The sequence below is a fragment of the Mytilus californianus genome, unplaced genomic scaffold (assembly GCF_021869535.1).
Source record: "Mytilus californianus isolate M0D057914Y unplaced genomic scaffold, xbMytCali1.0.p SCAF_8, whole genome shotgun sequence".
Lineage (NCBI taxonomy): Eukaryota > Metazoa > Mollusca > Bivalvia > Mytilida > Mytilidae > Mytilus > Mytilus californianus.
This window is the reverse complement of record NW_026262734.1, coordinates 60,271,730-60,294,530: the sequence shown is the minus strand read 5'-3', so window position 1 is coordinate 60,294,530 and position 22,801 is coordinate 60,271,730. Positions and strand designations below refer to the sequence as shown.

At 31.6% G+C, this 22,801-nt stretch overlaps 1 protein-coding gene across 1 annotated transcript in view; it reads left to right on the top strand.

Annotated features, from left to right (window-relative positions):
• The window catches only part of LOC127711397 (sodium- and chloride-dependent GABA transporter ine-like), a 59,061-nt gene that overhangs the window by 10,011 nt on the left and 26,249 nt on the right, over positions 1 to 22,801 (top strand). Inside the window, exons 2-6 of the mRNA XM_052217428.1 lie at positions 7,240 to 7,389; positions 9,758 to 9,892; positions 13,858 to 14,134; positions 18,094 to 18,226; positions 22,365 to 22,499. Of these exons, the coding sequence (XP_052073388.1) occupies positions 7,260 to 7,389; positions 9,758 to 9,892; positions 13,858 to 14,134; positions 18,094 to 18,226; positions 22,365 to 22,499 (810 nt within the window). The 5' untranslated portion in view covers positions 7,240 to 7,259. The remainder of the gene's footprint in view (positions 1 to 7,239; positions 7,390 to 9,757; positions 9,893 to 13,857; positions 14,135 to 18,093; positions 18,227 to 22,364; positions 22,500 to 22,801) is intronic.

Sequence of the window (22,801 nt, the reverse complement as noted above, 5' to 3'; positions counted from 1 at the left end):
GTGGTCAGCTGCTTCCAGTTAAGTCACAACTTCAGGTGTCATATCATAGCTTTCTTTGAAATAAGAGAGGTGGTCAGCTGCTTCCAGTTAAGTCACAACTTCAGGTGTCATATCATAGCTTTCTTTGAAATAAGGGAGGTGGTCAGCTGCTTCCAGTTAAGTCACAACTTCAGGTGTCATATGATAGCTTTCTTTGAAATAAGGGAGGTGGTCAGCTGCTTCCAGTTAAGTCACAACTTCAGGTGTCATATGATAGCTTTCTTTGAAATAAGGGAGGTGGTCAGCTGCTTCCAGTTAAGTCACAACTTCAGGTGTCATATGATAGCTTTTATTGCACTCATTTGTAAATTGTATGGTTTCTATATACTTTTGCTAGAAACAAGGGAGATAAATGATTATTTTCAGTGTACAAAATGTCACTGATGGTGTAGCCTTGTGACTCAACTTACAATTGGCCAAAAAAACTTTGTTGATAACTTTTAAGGTTTCTTAGGAGTTGTGGTAACATGCAAAGTTCAAAGTTTAGAAGATGACTTTGATCTCAATTTTCTGATTATTGACCCAGAACCTCATATCAAGAGCCTCTAGGTCTCTATTACTTACAGTCTTTTAATGGGGCTTTATCTTTGATATTGGTTGAAATAGGTAAGCATGAAAAAATATTGATATCTGATTTTAGCAGGTTCAAGTATATTTTGAACTGGATAGTTTTCTTTTTAATTCAACCACTTGAATTTTTCGAACTACATTGTATTTGGATTTTCAGTGTACTGTATAACCTTAAAATGCTTCCCAAGAATTTCAAAATGTCATAAAATATAATAGATAATTTTTAAGTAGAAGGAAGTACAGATAAAACAGTAAAAAAAGATAAAAATCATGTACATGGACACTGTTTGTTCCTAAATATTATATTTGTTCGTGGAACTGTCGGAAAATATAAATTTGTCAATAAGATAATTTTTAAGTAGAAGGAAGTACAAATGAACAGGAAAAAAGATAAACATTGTGTACTTGGACACAGTTTGTTCCTAAATATTTGTCCCTAGAACTGACTGGGAAGTTAAAAACCTGTGACTCATCTCACAAAAAAATCTTACATGAGAAAGTACTTATAAGTCACGAACATTTCAGAATAACTTATAATCAATTTTAGTTGTAAGATTTTTTTGTGTGAAAAGAGCCCCATGTCAGAGCTTTAATTGAGGTACCTGCTTCAAGTATAAAGGAAAAACACGTATCAAAGTTCTCATAGAAAAAGTAGTACTGTACCTCTCTTAAGGAAGTTCGCTACTCAGTTTCAAAATAAATAGCTTTTCATGAAACTAGTATATATTGATAGGGGATTAATTAAGGAAGCAAAAAAGCAAAAAATATATAGATGTCAATGTTCTTGTTTTCGAGATATTAGCCATTGAAATTTTGGCGGGAAAAAGTTCTCTCTTGATTCTTCATAGCTTTATCATTGACAAGTTAAAGTTCTCAAAAACTATTAAAAAATAAATAAGATTTTATAAGACTTTTACAAATGGCTTATAATTATACATGCAAAAGATTTATAAAAAGAAAAACGGGGGTCAATGGGCAAAATTTTTTAAGGCATTCAAATGGATAAAATCAGAGGATTCCGAAAATCTGACAAAAATTCCAAAACATGACAAGCGAACATCCTTAAGAGCACACAATTAGCAGGAATACAGTGGCCTTATAGTAAGAGTTGTTCCTTAAAAAAAAAACTGCCTTGTACAATTTAAGAGGTCTATATAAAGATAAGTAGACTACTTTGAGAAGAAATAACATATAAAGGGGACAACTGAAATCAAGAAGTAAAAACACTGCATCATTGTTCACTTAATAATTTAACTACTTGTAAACGAATATTCCAATCTCAATTCACCCCATGAGTTATTTTAATATTTGATAAAATTCTGTTTTGTAAATTAAAACTTTTTTTCACCAATGAACATAGTAATTTTCAACCCATCATTTACAGTAAAAACAAGTATACTGAATAAAGACTTTTTGAAACTAAGAATAAGTGTGTATCAATGCATCTTTGAAGTTCAACCTTTTTTTAATCTATAACTAAAGACTGATGTAGTATTGGCTAATCAAACAAAAAACCATCATCTATTATTAGGGATAATCAAGAGTATTTAATCGATTTGTACTACGATAAATCATATTTCATTATAAACTACTTGTCATACATTTCTGAATACAACTAAAATTAGGAAAAAAATGAAAGTTTAGGTTCAATTTTATCTTTCTCATTTATTTTGATCTGTTATAAACCACTATGAGACTAACCTTTATTACATGATATTTATAACAGGTGACAAATGGCCAATTTAACAAAAAATATGCCTTCAAACTACTCAATACATCAATTCTTAACTAAATTACTAATTGGAAACTCAATCGATTGTCAGCATTCTCTTGCATGAAAAGGTTAATAATGGTCCATTTATAATATTTGTTTAATCACTAGCTGTATGACCAAGGGGATACACAACCTTATTATATTGACCTTTTTATGGATTTAGTTGAAATTTGAAACTTGTGATATTTGGTGATTTTAGGATCAAAACTTAAAATTATGATTTATTTGGACAAAAATAGAACTTGTCACTTCGAGTAGTAACAGGTAGTGTCTAAAATATAAATTTACAAGGTATATACATAAAAAAAAATTTTTTAAAAATAAATCTATCAAGCAATGATAGGTAAATAATATGTTTGTCCCTACTTTCTAAAAATTTGCCTTTGATCTTTCTGTATTATAAATTTCTCCTCAAGCTACTTGAGTAGAGTGAGAGTGTGATCAGATCATCATAAGCTAACATTAGAGGTTGCCTAGTGAATAGAGATAAACAGAGTGGCTATTGTTTTTCAAACTCAATAAAGTTCCTTGACTACATCTCGTCTCAAGGCTACCTCTATTGCCACTCGTTGAGATTTTAGCAGATAATTTCCCTCTCATTTCCAAAACCATAAATATCTTTTCTTCATCTTGAAATGTTTGTCACTGGATGGTCAGAAAAAAAACCAATCATTTTGGACATGTGTCAGAACTTCAAACCAAGCATTACTAGGTTTTTTTTTTTAACCAATATTCTGTATTTGTACACTACACTCATAAAACTTGTACAAATAGATAAGTTGTCAACAAAATATAGAATATGTGAAAGCAGTTTTAACAACAACACTTTAGGGATTGCTGCAGTAATTTCATGAGATCGACATCATATGTTTTGAAGATTTACCACGCGTTGGTTCACCATCGTTGGTAAAAAATATTGAATAAAACAATTCAGCTTTATGTTACAACTTTTGGGACCCAAAGCTATATAGAACTCAACTAAAAGTACAAGTAATAAATCATTTGCTATTTGTAGGGCTAGGATACCAAGAAAAATGTTATCAAAGTGTAGACAGAGTCATGTGCTTCAGATAAATCATACTTTGAACCAGGATTAATTTTTTTAATAGTTTGTCATTTAAGAGGATTAGCTACTGGTTTAGTTTAATATTTATTTTGACTGTGCATTTTGCAACAGAAGTAATTACCTGACAATTGTCTATTTAAATAGTTTTTGAGTGAATGGGACTTTCAGCTCAGATTCTCTGTTATTGTACTAACATTATGCAATGTAGATCAAGTGTTAAGTAGAAAAGAGACAAAAGCCACCTCCACCTTTGAATAAAGAATCTTATGTGATTTATAAAGCTTTACTTTATGTACATACCAATCTCACAAAAAGTACTCTTAATAAGTTCTTTCACTTTTGTCAGTACTAGTTATTTACCTTGTAAATATATAAGTTTGCTTCAGTCTGTCTTAATGTTAATGTTTTTAGATTTCAACATACTAGTACAGAGCAAGCTTTTAAGGTTTTGCTTAGGGGTTGGGGCCTTGTGGAGCTACATATATGGTCAATGCATATACTTTTTACAGTCCCGCTCTTTCTCATTTTCTTTACTTGTGACCCTTTACAAAGTGATTTTTACAGGTATATCCCTGTTATGGGCAATGGTCAAATTTTGCTAATACCCATCTGCTATATTTAAACCTGAGTACCATGTTTACTGTCCCCTGCATCAATAAATTAAAGACATGGAAGTAAAATGAAAAGGAATAACAACGATTAATTAGCATACATGTATTAATGACCTGCAGAGATCTGTACATAAGTCATAGCTTGACGCTATCTTTCTAACTGCAAATTTATTTTATATGAATTAGTTTATGTACAAATTAAAGAATAGAAATGTTTAAAATTGTGAATATTTTGATTGACTGGTATACAGGAAAGACTTTGCTTATTTTTATTTAAAAAAGGAGGTCAAAACATATTTTTGTCGAGCCTGCGACTTTTGTCGCAGAAAGCTCGACATAGGGATAGTGATCCGGCGGCGGCGTTAGCTAACTTCTGCGGCTACGGCGGCGGCGGCGTTAGCTAACTTCTTAAAAGCTTTATATTTTAGAAGGTGGAAGGTCTGGATGCTTCATACTTTGTATATGGATACCTCATGTTACAAAGTTTCCGTCAGTCACATGTCCAATGTCCTTGACCTCATTTTCATGGTTCAGTGACTACTTGAAAAAAAAGTTAAGATTTTTTGTAATGTTAGATTCTCTCTTATTATAAGTAATAGGATAACTATATTTGGTATGTGCGTACCTTGCAAGGTCCTCATGCCCGTCAGACAGTTTTCACTTGACCTCGACCTCATTTCATGGATCAGTGAACAAGGTTAAGTTTTGGTGGTCAAGTCCATATCTCAGGTACTATAAGCAATAGGTCTAGTATATTCTGTGTATGGAAGGACTGTAAGGTGTACATGTCCAACTGGCAGGTGTCATCTGACCTTGACCTCATTTTCATGGTTCAGTGGTTATAGTTAAGTTTTTGTGTTTTGGTCTGTTTTTCTTATACTGTATGCCATAGGTCTACTATATTTGGTGTATGGAATGATTGTAAGGTGTACATGTCTAGCGGGCAGGTGTCATCTGACCTTGACCTCAGTTTCAAGGTTCAGTGGTCAAAGTTAAGTTTTTGAGTTTTGGTCTTTTTTTCTAATACTATATGCAATAGTTCAACTATATTTGGTGTATGGAAATATTTTATGATCTATTTGGCAGTCACGCAGGTTTTATTTGACCTTGACCTCATTTTCAAGGTTCATTGCTCAGTGTTAAGTTTTTGTGTTTTGGTCTGTTTTTCTTAAACTATAAGCAATAGGTCAACTATATTTGTTGTATGGAAGAATTGTTAGCTGTACATGCCTGCCTAGCATGGTTCATCTGACCTTGACCTCATTTTCATGGTTCATTGGTCAATGTTAAGGTTACTTGGTTAATGTTAAGTTTATGTGACAGTTGTAATAAAGCTTTATATTTAGGACTATCAACATAATATCAATGATTAGTAAAGAAGGCGAGACATTTCAGCGTGTGCACTCTTGTTGTACAATTATCTTCTTAACTTTCAGAAATGGATTCTTAACTATCTTTAAATATTAAAATTGAAAATGATCCACCATTTTCTCCACTTTTATATGTGATAACTGTCAGCTTTAACTATCAAGATCGAAAAAGACATAAATAGGAAAAATAGACTAAAATCAACATTGAACGACTCTATTCGGCAGCGTATAGCAGCGGAATGTAACGAGTGCACTATTTGGGTTACTTCATAAGTATATCCGACAACAAACGGTCTGTTCGTATATTTCCGTGAACGCGAAAATGTCTGAAAAGTGTCAGTGATTTGATCGATCACATGCCGAGAATCAATTACCATTCCATATCTTGAACTAATTAACGAGTAATAGGAAGATAGCCGGTAACGCAGATGAAACCTTTGAACTGGCGTTGTTGTTATTCCTGACAATATAATACTTCCATGGCTAAAACAACCCAAACCCAACAGTCAAACCTATATATTAAAGTTACCCAGAGAAAACAGTCCTTAATACAGGCGACCATTGAGTTGAGGTTAAAAATGCATACATGTAGGTATTACTACTGGAAAACCTGGCAGTGTTTTGGCTTAATGGAGGTGGCCTTTTTAGTAGGCTTTACTGTATGCAACTATTTACTAATGAAAGACATATTTAAGGCCTTGGTGTATAATAGATATTTCTAAGTGACCATTAAATTTGAAGATTATCTTTTAAAATTCATTCTATTGTAATAATTTTCATGTGTAAGATTGGCATTTAGTCCTTCTCTTCGCTTATGTCAGATTTCAGCGAAGTCTAAAAGATTTATTTCATTTCCAGCGATTTAATGACTAAGTCTGGTATACTAAGATATTATATGATAATAAAATTCATCTAATTTTGTGTCAACTGTGAACATGCTACAGTTTTAATATATTAATATTTGGAGGCAGAATCTTTGTCTTTTTCATTTGTAATGTTTTAACATACTGTAAATTCAGAAATTATTGCAAGGTTTTTATTAATGCGAATAATGCGACTGGGTGTGTATCGCAATAATAAGAACTCGCATTCTGATAACTGAAACATTAGACCTGTATGCCGATTTTTTCGAAATCACAATAATTAAACTCACATTTTTGTCCATTCTTGAAAAATCGCAATACATGTAATAAATGCACGCAATAATTTCTGAATTTACAATACTGTGGATTCATTTATTTTGAATTTATTTTGTAGGAACCAATTTTTGTGGAATGAGGAAAACTTTAATATTAGCCTTTTCATGGATATTTGATTTCATGGTTTTGCAAAAGTCTGCATACAAATGTATAGAAAATTTTAATTGGCCGAACATTTAAATTCATGGTGCACCCGTGTTCCAACGAAATCCATGAATAAATTGGTATCAAACGAATAATTATAAACATGATAAATCCACGGTATTGAGAATGTTAATCATGCTCCTGTTGGCTATTTGAAAACACATCCAATTGCCAAATCGGTAGACAGATGGTTTGGCAAGTAGATAATGTCCCGTCAATGAATATCTTTTTAAATTTTGGTTGTTAAAAAATTATTATCACTAATTATTAGACCTTGAAAATGTTATGTTATTTGGGATATTTAGAGTAAAGGGCATCTCTTATTTATTATTATTCATTTCTTACGTACATCCTACACAAAAATTATGAATGAGATGTGTAGGATGTATGTATGACACGGTTTTATGCATGAATAATAATAATGAAATTTATAGGCATTTTTCTGTATTTTAAAAATCATTTTCAGGTTGGAAAAAAAGATTAAAGATGAGAGTCTTGATAGAAGAGAGAGAGAACTGGAGTAAGAAGCTTGAGTTTATTTTGGCAGCTATCGGCTATTCTGTTGGTTTAGGCAATGTCTGGAGATTTCCATACCTGTGTTTTGAAAGCGGTGGAGGTAAGTAATTCACTCTTTAACACCAAAGCATGGTGATTGGTTAAAAAATGTCCTAAACATGGATATTTAACTAATGATGAAACGTTTTAGTGCACAAACAATGAAATTACCCACTATTATTAAGATTCTTAAACATCATGAACAGGCGGCCTCATTGGCTGAGTGGTCTAAGTAGTCCAATTACTGTATCACTAGCCAGTCAACACTAAGGTTATGAGTTCGAATCCCTCAAGGGACAGGTGCACTCCACTAATCTTAATTGACTAGAATTGTCAGTTTTCCTACCGAAGGTCGTGGTTCTCTCCGGGCACTCCGGCTTCCTCCACCAATAAAAACTGACCGCCTCGAAATAGCACAATAGTGTTGAAAGTGGCGTTAAACACCAATCAATCAATCATCATGAACAGTAAATTGTCTATTGTTTATGATGCTATGTTGACCATAAGATGTCTTTGTTTGTTTGTTTTTCTTATGTAGTTGGGTGACTGGCATAGATATATATACCCAATCCAGCATCTTCATTTTTTCATACAGCAGTATTTTATTACAAATAGTGTTCCCATCTGCCTATCATACATGTAGGAGACAATTTTATTTGTTAATACCTGTTTCATTGAAAATGTTCATTTAGAAATTCCAGGTTATTACTAAAAAAAAGTTGGCTACTTGCTCTGAAGGATGGGGTACATACTGTTTTACCCATGTCTGTCTGTCTGTGTGTTTGTCTGTCCCATGAAATTTCTATTGAATTTTTCTCACTAGAAAATATCAGAGCTAACTGAAATTTGTTATCAAGCTTCATGTGAACAGAATGTACCTTGCAGTACTGCCAAGTTTTCATGAAGCAAATGCGTGAGATTTGGCCAAAATTGTAAAGATCAAAGAGAAAAAACAATAGATCAACGGTAAATGCCACCAAATAAGCATGAAAATGCGCGAGACATGGCAGCCTTGTCCTTGTGAAGCGTTTTCAGTTTTATCTCACATCAATATCTTCTTTACCGAATACATATTATTGTTGTTGAATCATACATCTACTTTAAAAAGTAAAAATAAAGTAATAATAACAAGAACTCCAACAGTTATGGTTATATTTACTTAATATATAAATATTTCATGTCAGACCTTTTAAAAATACATTGCACTGATTTATTAAAAGATAGGTACCGGTAGAACCTTCAGTCCTTGAATAATAAAAGATCTTGAAGTAGTCTATCCTATATTTTCCCATAGATCTTAATTTAGATTTAGATTTAAGTATTTTTGCCTTGGTCTATATATTTGAATGGGATACTATATAATTAAGTTTTAAAAGTTGGTTAAAAAAAAAAGTTTTAAAAATTGTTTTTACACAGGTAAACCAAATAATTATCAAAACCATTGAGTAGAGAAAGGCTATTATAAGCCTTATATTCTTAAAATAAATTTAATGTCTCTTTTAATTTATAACTATAGGACCTATTATCTATTGGATTGAAGTATGAAAATATATAAATAACACATAGCTGAGAGAGTGATAGAGCAGATTGTTACCCAGAGAAAATATTGTCAACTGAGGCGAAGCCAAGGTTGACAATGTCTTTTCAAGGGGTAACAATCTGCTCTATCACCCTTTCAGCTATGTGTTATTAGTCCGTCGAAGGGGACTTTATGTTTGCACTCTGTCCGTCTGTCTGTCCGTCCGTCTGTCCATCCGTCAGTCCGGCAAATCAGCTTTCCACACTTTTTTTCTTCGTTCTTTAAGATATTGATTTGATATTTGGTTTATAGTTTTATCATGACAAGTTATAGATCAAGTTCGAATTTTGTTCCGGTTTGATGATTTAGTCCAGAGTTATGGACCATAACTCTGGACCATATCTAATGTTAGAATACTATGTTAAACCATATTTCTGTACAAAGGGAGATAACTCATTTTTTAAAAGACATTCTTTGTTAAAATATTTGAAGAACTGTTTCGCAGGTTTGTTTGTTATTCAGTATAAACTAATTTTCTGAATGCTATATATATATAAAAAATTATGAAGAGAAATCCTTTAATTAGATAATAATCTATTTTTATTAATGTATATATTTCAATACATTACATCATGTTAATATTGGGAAAATATCCACATTTACAATATTAAATGCTTTTTTCCATACTCAGACGTTCCAAGCAATTCTCAAGTGTTCTTTATATTCAACATCTAAAGCTTAGGCAGATCTAAAACTTTACGAAATTTTTTATTTGTATTAGGGGGGGGGGGGGGGGGTATTTCTGTATTGTTGGCTTGCAAAATTTGGATAGTTAATTGTTACCTTTACATTCAAAATTATCTGAATCTCTTCAAGATTCTAAACTGATTTGTATGGTCTTTATTTTTAGGAGCATTTTTGATACCATTCTTCCTGATGTTGGTACTTTGTGGAGTACCATTATTGTATATGGAGTTATCAATCGGCCAGTACACTCGACAGGGGCCAGTTGGAGCCCTAGCAAAGATTTGTCCACTATTTAAAGGTAAATGTTTTAATTAATTATGAATATATTTATACCGAAGATTGATCAGAGGTTGTATTTCTTCAGGATAACCATTCAGCCAAAAAGCATGGACTGGCACACTGATTTTGTTTTAGTGATGTCCAAAAGTAAAGGTTAATTATCTATCCTTAAATTGAACATATTTGTGCAAAAGTACCCCCCCCCCCATATAAAGAATAAAATAAAATGTTTACAGCAAATGCATTTAAATTTATTTTTTTTTAAGTCTCAGTTTTGTCTTAATGTTTGCAATTTATAAGAACATATGCAACAAACAATAAGCACCAAATCCAATCAATATGTTGGACCTTAGATGCTCAGTTCAATAGTGTAAATGTACATTAAATCTTCAAGTTGAGAAGTTTGGAAATACATGTAATATTTTCTGGTAAATTTAGAGGAAATTCAATTAATTCATACCTTTTCCTATTGAAAAGCATTGTCAGCTGATTTGAGTCTATACCTCAGAATTCACAGTGAAAATCAGACACAGCTGGGAGCACTAACTGAATCATCAAATATGTATGAAAGATTAATTAAAAAACATGTTTTATTACAGAATAAGCTGTCATCAGAGAAAATTATAAACTTAGTTCATATGTACTTATTGTACTCTAGATTGATCTGATACCTTGACATCTTATTTAAGTCTTAGATTATTTTAGCTCTGTAATTAATGCCACTAACTTTCTATGAATTATTGATCTAGTTTGTTTGTTGTTAATATGATGGCCCCTTTGAACTACTTTCTTTTCTTATGTGATCAACAGTTCATGGAAGGTTCAAGATCATACATGTTTATCTTTTATCATAATTTATTAAGTTCTATGTTGAATTGAAATAAGTAAAATCAGTTTAAAATCTTCAAAATTACTTACTCTGATTTCCTGATTGATTTTGCTAGAATTGTCACCATGATAAAACTAGATCAAATGCTAGTGTCAATTTCACTTACATGGCCTTAAAGATTACAAACAATAAGCAATCAATTAAAAGAATAACGGTACTAATTTTTTACTGCACTAGATGGGCATTTTAACAATAAATGTTTTCAGTGATGCTAGAGGCCAAAATATTTAAAATTCCAAAAGTTGTTAAAAAAATGAAAAGCTTATAAACCAAAAAGGTCAGGAAAGTATAGCCAAAAATGAAAAGCTTATGAACCAAAAGGTCAGAAAAGTATAGCCAAAGCCAGGCATATCCCTTTTATACTTTTAAATTTGACACTTTTCACTAAGAAAAATATGAAACAATTCAAACAACAAAACTAACCACCTAATTTATAATAAAACAATTAACGAAAAACAAATATGACAGACATGAACCAAGGACTATGTCAAAATTGTTTTTCATCTAATATTCTATTGTTTTTGAATGATATAAAAATAAGAAGATGTGGTATGATTGCCAATGAGAGAACTCTCTACCTGAAATCAAAAGATGTAGAAGTTAACAATTATAGGTCACTGTATGGCCTTCAACAATGAGCAAAACCCATACTGTATATTTTAAAAGTATATATTTGCGTAAATGCCATTTTATAAACTCTTTTGAATGTGTTTTGAGGTATTATCTTACAATTTATTTAGTTAAGGACTTCCGGTCCAGGGAATAAGCTTTAAAATTTCACTCCAGGGGCCCAACTGACAAAATGTGAAAATGTTGTATTGACCATATGGGAATATTCTATTAAAAAGTTAGGGTCCCAGCCAAATTTCCAGTAGCATTGGCTGTTAATCTTATTCCCTGCAGTCTATACATATGCAAGCATAGTACATATCTGTAAAAGCATAAAGACAAATTATGACATATTTTGACCAAAAACAACAGAACGACCCCTCTTGTTGTTAATGTTGAAAAAATATGAAAGTGTTGGAGTTTTGTAACTATGTAAAAGTCTTTCCCTGACTGGAGATTATCAACAAGTTTCATGAATAAGTTATATTCACTAGACATGAACATTGTATATATTGTTCATTTCATATCATGAAATAATTAGACTTTCATTTTTTGTTAGAAAACCCAATCATGCCTATTAAGTTGTGTCAAGATTTATTTCATAAAGAAGGAACCAAAATACTTTCTTAAAAGAGCTAAATATAATGAATTTAATCTTATTATTATTTTAAATGTTTAAACTTATTCAAGCATAAAGGCTTAATTGTAATTACTCATGACTTGATGATTATTTAAAGGAAACTTAACAGGATTAGCATAAATAAGAGTTAATTCGTGTACAAGAGAACAAAAAACGTTTAGATAGTATCAAATTACATGTATGTCCTTTATTTTGACCCATAGAACATACATTAAAAACCTGACTAATTTATAAACAATGAGCTGTATTCATAATCTTCTTTGTTTAATCCTAGTATTTGTGCACTTGAGTGCAGTTTTAAAATGTTGCTATAATATTAAGGTCAAGTTACAGTAAGTGCCCGGCCATGTCACTGATTTTTATAAGATTTTGCATACATTTACTGTGGTAGATTAAACTTGAACTAAAACATAAAAAAAATATGTATTCATCTCTTATCTTCTAATTATTGTATTAATTCTTTCAAAATAAATGTACATTTGTATAGAAGGCATGTAAAATATCTGAACACTTTTTTAAGTATTAGGTTACAATTATAAATTCTTCAAATGGAACCATTTGAGTCTTTGATCAATTGTTTTGCTGTAGTAAAGTACTGTCTGAGCTACAGATCATTAGATTTGAAAAATTCACCAGTATTAAACATTCCACATCAAATTGGTCATACATTTATATTCTTTGTTTCAAACTACCTTGAGATACACTCATTGAATGAAGTTTGTCAAAATTTGAAAAAAAAACGTTCTTAAATCAAAAGGAAAGCTATAATTTGAAAGTTAAGTGCAAGCCGAATGATTTAAAGTCTCGTTAAAAAGTTGTTATGTAACAAGAATTCTCAAAAAATGTTAATGTTTAGTTGTATTAGGGAAGGTATGTAAAATTCCTTTTACAAAAGGCTTGTTCTGTTTTCTATCAAATTGTAATTAAAAAAATATCCTGTCGGACCATCTAACGACTGTCACTCATTTATAATGTACGAATAAACAGAGATTTAAGATAAACATCCAAATGAGAGAGCAACTTTTACAATTTCTATGGGGTGATTTTATACTCCAAATTATGTAAGACGGTAATTTTATCCTGAAATCATTTAAAAATGATTATTTGCAGATATTTAAGATTTTTGTTTGTTTGTTTATTCCTACCCTTTTAAAAAGTAAATGGATACTTGTACCTTTTAGGTACATGTACAACAGTTTCCCTCTTATTCTTACATCATTAATGTGTATCAAATATAGCTAGAATAAGAAATCGTCTGCCAGTCATGCTTGAAAGTAGAATGAGAAATGTCGGACCTTTTTGAATGTCTGCTGCTGGAATTCAAATTGACAATATTTTCATCAATGGTCTTTTTCAATAGAGAATGTGTAAAACATCAAATTAAGGAAAACTGTAGATAGGTTAATGTGCTTGTGTTTGAGGTACAATCATTTTACTGGAAGAAATAAATATTAAACTGAACAGAAAAGCGCAGTAGAAATAAACATGAAATCAAAAATATTTTGTACCAAATGTTATTGAGATACTCTAGATCCAGAAATTTTTGTGTTGTTTTTATTTTTGCAAGAACTGTGACTAGATAGGTTTAGCAATTTTGATAGCATTATTTATATGCTGTATTTCCTTAAATTGCAAACAAAAATTCGCATTTGTTACCATTGTTCAGCACTCTCAATGATAAATGCATGCAAAAATTTCTGAATTTACTGTATGTATGTCAAATGATTATTGGCAATTATAGATGTTGCTTGTCAACATTTTTTAATGCATTGCCTTGAAAAAAGGCAGAGGAGAAAGAAAAGTAAAAATGTGGGAAGCGATAATCCAAGATTCAATTCTTTTTCAGGAGCTGGTCTTGCAACTGTTGTAATATCCTTCCTGTTTACGACCTACTACAATGTAATTATCACATGGGCGTTTTATTACCTGTTCAACACATTCAGATCTGTGTTACCATGGAGTTACTGTGATCCAGAGTGGGCGTCGCCTAACTGCTGGGATGGATCTGGAAATTCGACCACAGTTTGGCGAAATGTTACTGTAGGCGGCATGACGGTCCTAAAGAATTTCACAGAAGTTATCCGACCCAATAACAGTGTATCAGTTACTGAAGACTTTTATGCGTAAGAATGTAGTTTATAATCGCATTTATCATGTTTATGAAACTTCTCCTTTACACATTGTATAACATTCTTTTCTTTCAGTTCTATGAAAATATAAGCATCGTGTTAGGTGTTATGAAAGGCAAAACATCTTTTAACTAAAAAAAGTTAATAGTAATGTTCATGTAGATTTTTCTTGGGCAATGAAATACTCTTGGTTTTTTCCCAGCATACCTTAATAAACCCCACCACATTATGTGCCTGTCCCAAGTCAAGAGACTAATTCAGTGGTTGTTGTTAGTTACTGTCTTCCATATTTGTTTTTTGCGATTATTGTTTTAGCATAAATCAGGCCATTGGTTTTCTCTTTTTATGCCCCACCTACGATAGTAGTAGGGGCATTATGTTTTCTGGTCTGTGCGTCTGTTCGTTAGTGCGTCCGTTCGTCCCTTTGTCCCTCCATCCGTATGTCCCGTTTTTGGTCAAGGTAGTTTTTTGATGAAGTTGAAGTTCAATCAACTTGAAACTTAGTACTCATGTTCCCTATGATATGATCTTTCTAATTTTAATGCCAAATTAGAGTTTTGACCCCAATTTCACGGTCCACTGAACATAAAAACTGATAGTGCGAGTGGGGCATCCGTGTACTATGGACACATTCTTGTTAATTTTTATCGCATTTTATCAAGGCAGATATAACCTATAGAGGTATACATCTACATAATTTGGACTCTGGTGGATAGACCTATCATTGAAAATGAAATAACATCTCCTTACTTTTATACTGCATATGATTATGTAAGCATCTAAACCTCCCTCAGATTTACTTGCTCCTGTAAATGTCAATTTCCTGTTTATAATATCTAGTAAAAATTGTTTTTTTTTGTTTGCATTGGACCATTTGAATGATATCCAATTGCTTGGTTAATTGATTGATTGATGTTTGTGTTACTCCGCCTTTTATATCACAAAAGACTATATGCATGTGATACATTTTTATGCCCCAGCCGTAGCGGAGGGGGTATTAAGTTTTACCCTTGTTCGTCCTTACGTCCGTCCATATGTATGTCCCAAAGTTGGTTTCAGTTCTCTAACTTTAGTTTGCCTCAACCAAATGTTATGAAACTTAATTATACACAATGCTTATTACCACAAAACACAGATCAAGTTTGAATTTTGGTGGTGTCACTTTAATAGTTCTAGAGTTATGCCCGTTTACAAATGGAAAAATTACTGAATTTTTCTTTTCTGTTCTCTAACTTAAGTTTGCCTCTTATACACAATACCGGTACTTATTACCACAAAACTCAGATCAAGTACAAATTTGGGTAGTGTCACTTTTATCGTTCTTCAGTTATGTCCCCTTATAACTTTATATGATATGCAAGCGGGAGCATCATCTGTGTCCCATGGACACATTCCCCATTTATTAGTCCCCTACCGACAAAGTGAAAGGGGACTTTAGGTTTGCACTCTGTCCGTCTGTCCATCCTTCAGTCCGGCAACTCAGTTTTCCACATTTTTTTTCTTCGTTCTTGAAATATTGATTTGATATTTGGTATATAGTTTTATCATGACAAGTTATAGATTAAGTTTTAATTTTGTTCCAGTCTGATGATTTAGTCCAGAGTTATGGTCCATAAAAAACTCCATAACTAATGTTAGAGTACTATGTTAAACCATATATCTGTACAAAGGGAGATAACTCATTTTTTGAAAGACTTTCTTTGGTAAATTGTTTGAGGAATTTTGTTTACAGGTTTATATGTTATTTTGTATAAACTAATTTTCTGAATGCTACATGTATATATGTATATATTTTTTTTTTATTAAGTGAAATCCTTTAATTAGATAATAATCTATTTTTATTAAGGTATATTTTTCATTACATTACATTGTGTAGATAAAAGTTGTTGACATTTTATAGATAAGTTACAAATCTATATTAGTTTGTGACAAATGAAAGAAAAAATATTTGGAACTATTAATTATATTTGATTGTAATTTGAAAATAGATATACATTGTATTACATCATATCTAATTTTAGAGAACTATTAATCATATCTAATGTTAGAGTGTTGTAGGTTTTCCACACTTTTTTTCATCATGCTTGAAGATATTGATTGACAATTGGTATATAGTTTTATCATGAAAAGTTACAGATCAAGTTCAAATTTTTGTTTCGGTCTGATAATTTTGTGCAGAGTTATGGTCCTTGGACTTGAAAAAATTCACTCATATATTCAGTTTTCCACACTGTTTTTAGTCATGCTTGAAGATATTGACTTGATATTTTCTTTTTGTTTACACCATGACAAGTTATAGAACAAGTTAGCATTTTGTTCCAGTATAATGAATTTTTACCTGGTAGGTGACTATGTATTTCCATGCAATACTCTCAGAATGCTTGTTTTAAATTGTCCGCCAACATAGGAATTTTTATAATGGTCATTTTGGAAAAAATAAAGATAAAATATTCTGCTTAAGACCTACACAGTCAGTCCTTTCAAAATAGTACTGTTTTTATTTGGTGCCAAACAACCACAGAGTGCTCATATAACAACTTGAATACAAGACTTGGTTTCATTTTGGAATGCTCCAAAAAAAAAAATTTGGGGGGAAAAATCACAACTATGAAACAATGCATAGTGAATGCAATTTGAACATGAAATAAGCTGAGAGGTACAGATTCATGGGAGTCTTTAGTTGTCCCTGTTTGTAGAAACTACCAAACTGATTTATAAATATATTGTTGTAAAGAAACTTTGAAATTTTGTTTTTAATTATTAAATGCACGACTTACATGACTTAACAGGGTGAAAGTTTTGACATACAATTGTTAGTTTACTACTAAGATATTTTAATTCTCAAATGTCATAAACATGATAAATATGTGCTTGTTCATGTTTCGGGACAGTAAACTTCATAAGGTTAATGTGTTAATATTTTATTGTGAATCTTGCACACGTTTTATGTTTTCTATTTTGCTGCATGGTTTTCTTTGAAAATGTTTTGTGTCAATAATTTTATTTAAGTGCACTGAGATTTACACATTAATATAGTTTACACAGAATAATATATGAAGAAAATTACATTATTTTTGAAAAAAATACTTAAGGATCAAAGTGAAAAGCTTTAATTCATAATGTATATTTGAAAACAAATTATTATTCGAAAACACTTAATTTTAATTTAAGTGATTTTAGTTGTGTTGAGATATCATCTGTATCACTCAGCATTGATGAGAAAAGATGACACACTTTTAGGATATGGGATATAGGGGGTAAAAAAAGTGGGATCTGGGACAAAGAAGGAAAAAATGTGGGAAGTTGGAAAAGATGACAAAAAAAGCGGTATTTGGGAAATGAGCACCCACTTACAAGTCACCTCCCTCATTTATGACTTATATTTTAGCCCTATATACCATAGTAGAAATGGTATAGTGTGATGGGGCATGGTGTCCTATGGAATCATATTCTTGTTTTTTCTTGAGATGACATGAATACACCTCCTTAAGTTAGAGGTGGTTGACTTTCTTTTTGCCAGCTAAATCTTAATCAGTGCAGATAAAAATGTTTTATCAGTTAACAAATGTTTCCATGAAAAATTTAATGTTTACATTGATCACCTTCCATCCTTCTTTGCTTTTCAAAAAGAAGTTTTGATGATAATTATAAATAAGAAGATGTGTTCTGAGTGCCAATGAGACAACTCTCCATCCAAGTCACAATGTGTAAAAAGTAAACAATTATAGGTCAAAGAACGGCCTTCAACAGGGAGCCTTGGCTCACACCGAACAGCAAGCTATAAAGGGCCCCAAAATGACTATTGTAAAACTATTCAAACAGGAAAACCAACGGTCTAATCTATATAAAAAGCGAGAAACATTTAAGAACCACATCAACAAACGACAACCACTGAACAACAGGTTCCTGACTTAGGATAGATAACTATTTTTTTTGCTTTTTTACACTTTCAGGTCTAAGGTTCTTGGAAAGACATCAGGTATTGATGAACCAGGGGTACTGAAGTGGGACCTCGTTCTGATACTGTTGCTATGTTGGGTCATTGTTTATTTCTGTATATGGAAAGGACCTAAATCTACTGGAAAGGTAGGGAAAATTCTCATGACAAACTAGAAATTAAACAAAAAAAAACTTTTATTAATATTTAAAGCAGAAACTATTTATGTGTTAACCAATTTTCTTGCAATTAAGGTAGATCAGGTTGTCTTTTTCTGAGCATCCCTTCTGGTTATGTTGCAAAAATACTTTTTTGGTATAAAAATATTATATAGTATCATTCAGTATGCAAAAGAAATATCTTAAACTAGATATATATAGATTAAACTATCAAACAATTAGTGTCTATTTATAGATTAAACTATCAAACAATTAGTGTCTATTTATAGATTAAACTATCAAACAATCAGTGTCTATTTATAGATTAAACTATCAAACAATTAGTGTCTATTTATAGATTAAACTATCAAACAATTAGTGTTGTTAAGTGTATTTAAATTTATTATTGGAGATTTTAATGTTACATATTGAAATTATTATTCAAAAGTAACAGCTGGACTCAGTTGACATAACAATTGATTTACCCAAACAATATGGTCTAAACTTCTTTTTTTTATAATTATGATGAATTTAAATTAAATTGATCACATCAGAAAAAAGGTTAACACATGGAGAGTTTTTGGTCTATATGTACAACAATAAATCTTACATGATAACAAAGAACAAGCAGAAACTTATACATTATAAGCAAACATGAATGTTTACAAGCCAAACCAGGAAATATTTTGACAAGGTGATATTAAATGACAGATCTATAAATTAAAAAACAAGATTTCATGGAAAAAAAACAAATAGACTTGAAGGATAGTTATCTTTTTCAGTACTTAATTTATTCATAAAGTTTGAAAGAATTATTATGTACATGAGATATATATTGTGTGTGTTGCAGTTTTAGGCCATATCTGGAAAAAATGATCTGATGATGCACTTAAACAAATGTTTCATTACGTCGTTGATTTTATCAAGATGATAACAGGAAAAAATTCAAGTTGATATCTATATCCGTTACTAAGAACATGGACTTTTGAAAATACATAGAATACCGGCAGGTTCAAACCCAAGAGCTATTCAGGACTGATAACATGTTTTAGATGTCAGATGAATACATCTGATTTTGTACTAGTCATCTATCTCAGGAAAACATTTCCCACACTAGTCTGATAGCATCCTAATTTGCTTTTAGTTGGGAAGTACTTTAGGGAGGAAGCAAATACCAATTTTAAAAAGTTTTTGATGTCCATACCAGAAATTAACCTAGTTAAAAGACAATATAATTATTTAATGAATTTGTCCATATAAACAATGAGTTTATGAAGTATAGTACTGACTGAAATTTTCCAATAAATAATGCAGTACCCATAATTTCTCTTGAAATCCTCTAGTTCCAAAAAACTTATTCTGCAGAGATCTGAGCCTATACCATTATAATTTTCACAATTTACTGGCCCATCAGGAAAACTGTTTGCCTCAGATATAAGTGTTGCAGACCTACCGTAAATTTTGAACAATTAGTGTGGATTCATTTATTTTTGTAGGTACCACTTTTCCTGGATTGAGGAACAATTGCATTTTCATGGATACTTGATTTTGTGGTTTTGCCAAAGTCTGCATACAATTTTAAAGAAAATTTGTAGATAACCTTCATAAAACATGTAGAAGACACCAATATTCGGAAACCAAATCAATGTACGACTAAATCATTTATTTGTCTTTTAACTAAATAATTTGCTCTCAATCTCCCAGTGGTAACTTTGGTTGGCTTTAATACCAACAGCTAAATATTTTAAAGGAGATTAGAAACAGTCCAATCTGTTTTGGCTGAATCAAAATTTGTTTGGTTAAATCAAAAGCTTTCTATTTTTATGTACAGCACTAAAGTGTTGTATTTGTTTTTGTCGCAGAAAGCTCGACATAGGGATAGTGATCTTGCGGCGGTGGCTGCGGCGACGACGGCGTTAACTTACTTCTTAAAAGCTTTATATTTTAGAAGGTAGAAGACCTGGATGCTTCATACTTTGCATATAGATGCCTTATGTTACGAAGTCTCCGTCTGTCACATGTCCATTGTCCTTGACCTCATTTTCATGGATAAGTGACTACTTGAAAAAAAAGTTAAGAATTTTGTAATGTTAATTTCTCTCTTATTATGAGTAATAGGATAACTATATTTGGTATGTGCGTACCTTGCAAGGTCCTCATGCCCATCAGACAGTTTTCACTTGACCTCGACCTCATTTCATGGATCAGTGAACAAGGTTAAGTTTTCATGGTTAAGTCCATATCTCAGATACTATAAGCAATAGGCCTAGTATATTTGGTGTATGGAAGGATTGTAAGGTGTACATGTCCAATTGGCATTGAACCTCATTTTCATGGTTCAGTGGTTATAGTAAAGTTTTTATTGTGTTTTGGTCTGTTTTTCTTATACTGTATGCAATAGGTCTACTATATTTGGTGTATGGAATGATTGTAAGGTGTACATATCCAACTGGCAGGTGTCATATGACCTTGACCTCATTTTTATGGTTCAGTTGTCAAAGTTAAGTTTTTGAGTTTTGGACTTTTTTTATAATACTATATGCAATAGGTCAACTATATTTGGTGTATGGAAATATTTTATGATGCACATGTCAGTCTCGCAGGCTTTATTTGACCTTGACCTCATTTTCACGGTTCATTGCTCAGTGTTAAGTTTTTGTGTTTTGGTCTGTTTTTCTTAAACTATAAGCAATAGGTCAACTATATTTTTTTGTATAGAAGGATTGTAAGCTGTATATGTCTGTCTGGCAGGTATCATCTGGCCTTGGCCTCATTTTGTTGGTTCATTGGTCAATGTTAAGTTTTCATGGTTAAGTTTGTTTCTTAGATACTTTAATCAATAGGTCAACTATATTTAATGCATAGGTTGATTGTAAGGTGTACATGTCTGCCTGGCATGATTCATCTGACCTTGACCTCATTTTCATGGTTCATTGGTCAATGTTTAGTTTTCTTGGTTAAGTCTGTTGCTTAGAAACTATAACAGTCAGGGGTACTACTTGTACAAGTAATTTTTATTTACTTGAAGAAGTAATTATAATATACTTATATAAGTAAGTTTGTAGGATACTTATACAAGTGTATTTTATTTACTTGTATAAGTAAATTATTTTTTGGCCTAGTTATTTCCCTTAGACATTCAGATTTTTTTACTTATACAAGTAAAAAAGTCATCCTATCTTCTTTTCTTGAATTCTTAGAACTTCTTTGCTCTAACAGAATTTTGAATTGTCTGTCCTTTGCAGATGTCTTTACTATTCATTTAAGTGTAATTTCATGGACAATGAAAATCTCATTTGTCTGTTATCTTTAGAACACTGCTCATTTACAAGCCCCCAAGGAGCAATTTTTGAAGGCCTTGCGCAAATACTTAAGATCTTTGCTCAATCAGTTTCTTTGTTGAATTAATGAGATGAAACATTGAACTCTTATCAAAAATTATGAGCTAACCTGAGAAAAATTGTTAAAGGCATGATTTAACATCTCAAAACTTGAGAATTTTTGTGGAATTGTAAAAAAATTTACTTATACAAGTAAATTTTTTAGAAAATTAAAGGGAGATTATTCAAACAATATAATTAACTTGTATAAGTGTATTTTATTTACTTCTTCAAGTAATTAAAAATTACTTGTACAAGTAGTACCCCTGACTGTATAAGCAATAGGTCAACTATATTTAGTGTATTGAATGATTGTAAGGTTGATAGTTGTTGTAAAGCTTTATATTTAGGAATTAGGACTATCAACATAATATCAATGGTTAGTAAAGAAGGCGAGACATTTCAGCCTGTGCACTCTTGTCTTGTGTTATGATGAGGATAATGGGTGGCTGCTTAACATCCAGCGGCAAATTAAATGCATATTCAAGACGAGAACATGTTAAGATAATATGAATATCAACCCTGCTTTGTGCTAGACCAACACGCCGAGCCAGATTTTTAACATGCTAGTTCACAAGATAACAGTGCAGTAAGACATGTCATCTTACCCAGACACATTATTCTGACTCTGAGCCAACCAATAGTTGCTCCAACTCCTTAATGCTGTATGCTTAGCGGAGAATCAGCATTGTGTTATGAAACATATCTTTATTTGTAGGTTGTGTTATGAAACATATCTATATTTGTAGGTTGTCTATTTTACTGCTACATTCCCATATCTTGTATTACTGGTATTGTTGGTTCGTGGACTGACCTTAGAGGGGTCATACAAAGGTGTGATGTACTTTATAAATCCAAAGTGGCACCTGCTTCTAGATGCTAAGGTAATATAAGATTATATAACATATGTATACAGGTATGACAGTGGAATGTAACCTTTTAATCAAACAGGATGTTATTTATATAATGACATATAATTTTATCTACAGGTTTAAGTAGAAAACCTCAAATTTGGCTTCCGTAGATAAGTATTTGTTAAGGACAATAGTGCATGTGTCTTTCCTTTTGTGACTTTGATGAAGATGTAAAAAAAATAGTACATAAAAAGTTTTAAAATTTAAATGCATAAATCGTAATTTTATTTTCTTCGTTTTGTCATTTCCTTAATCCTGAATTGACTCTGAAA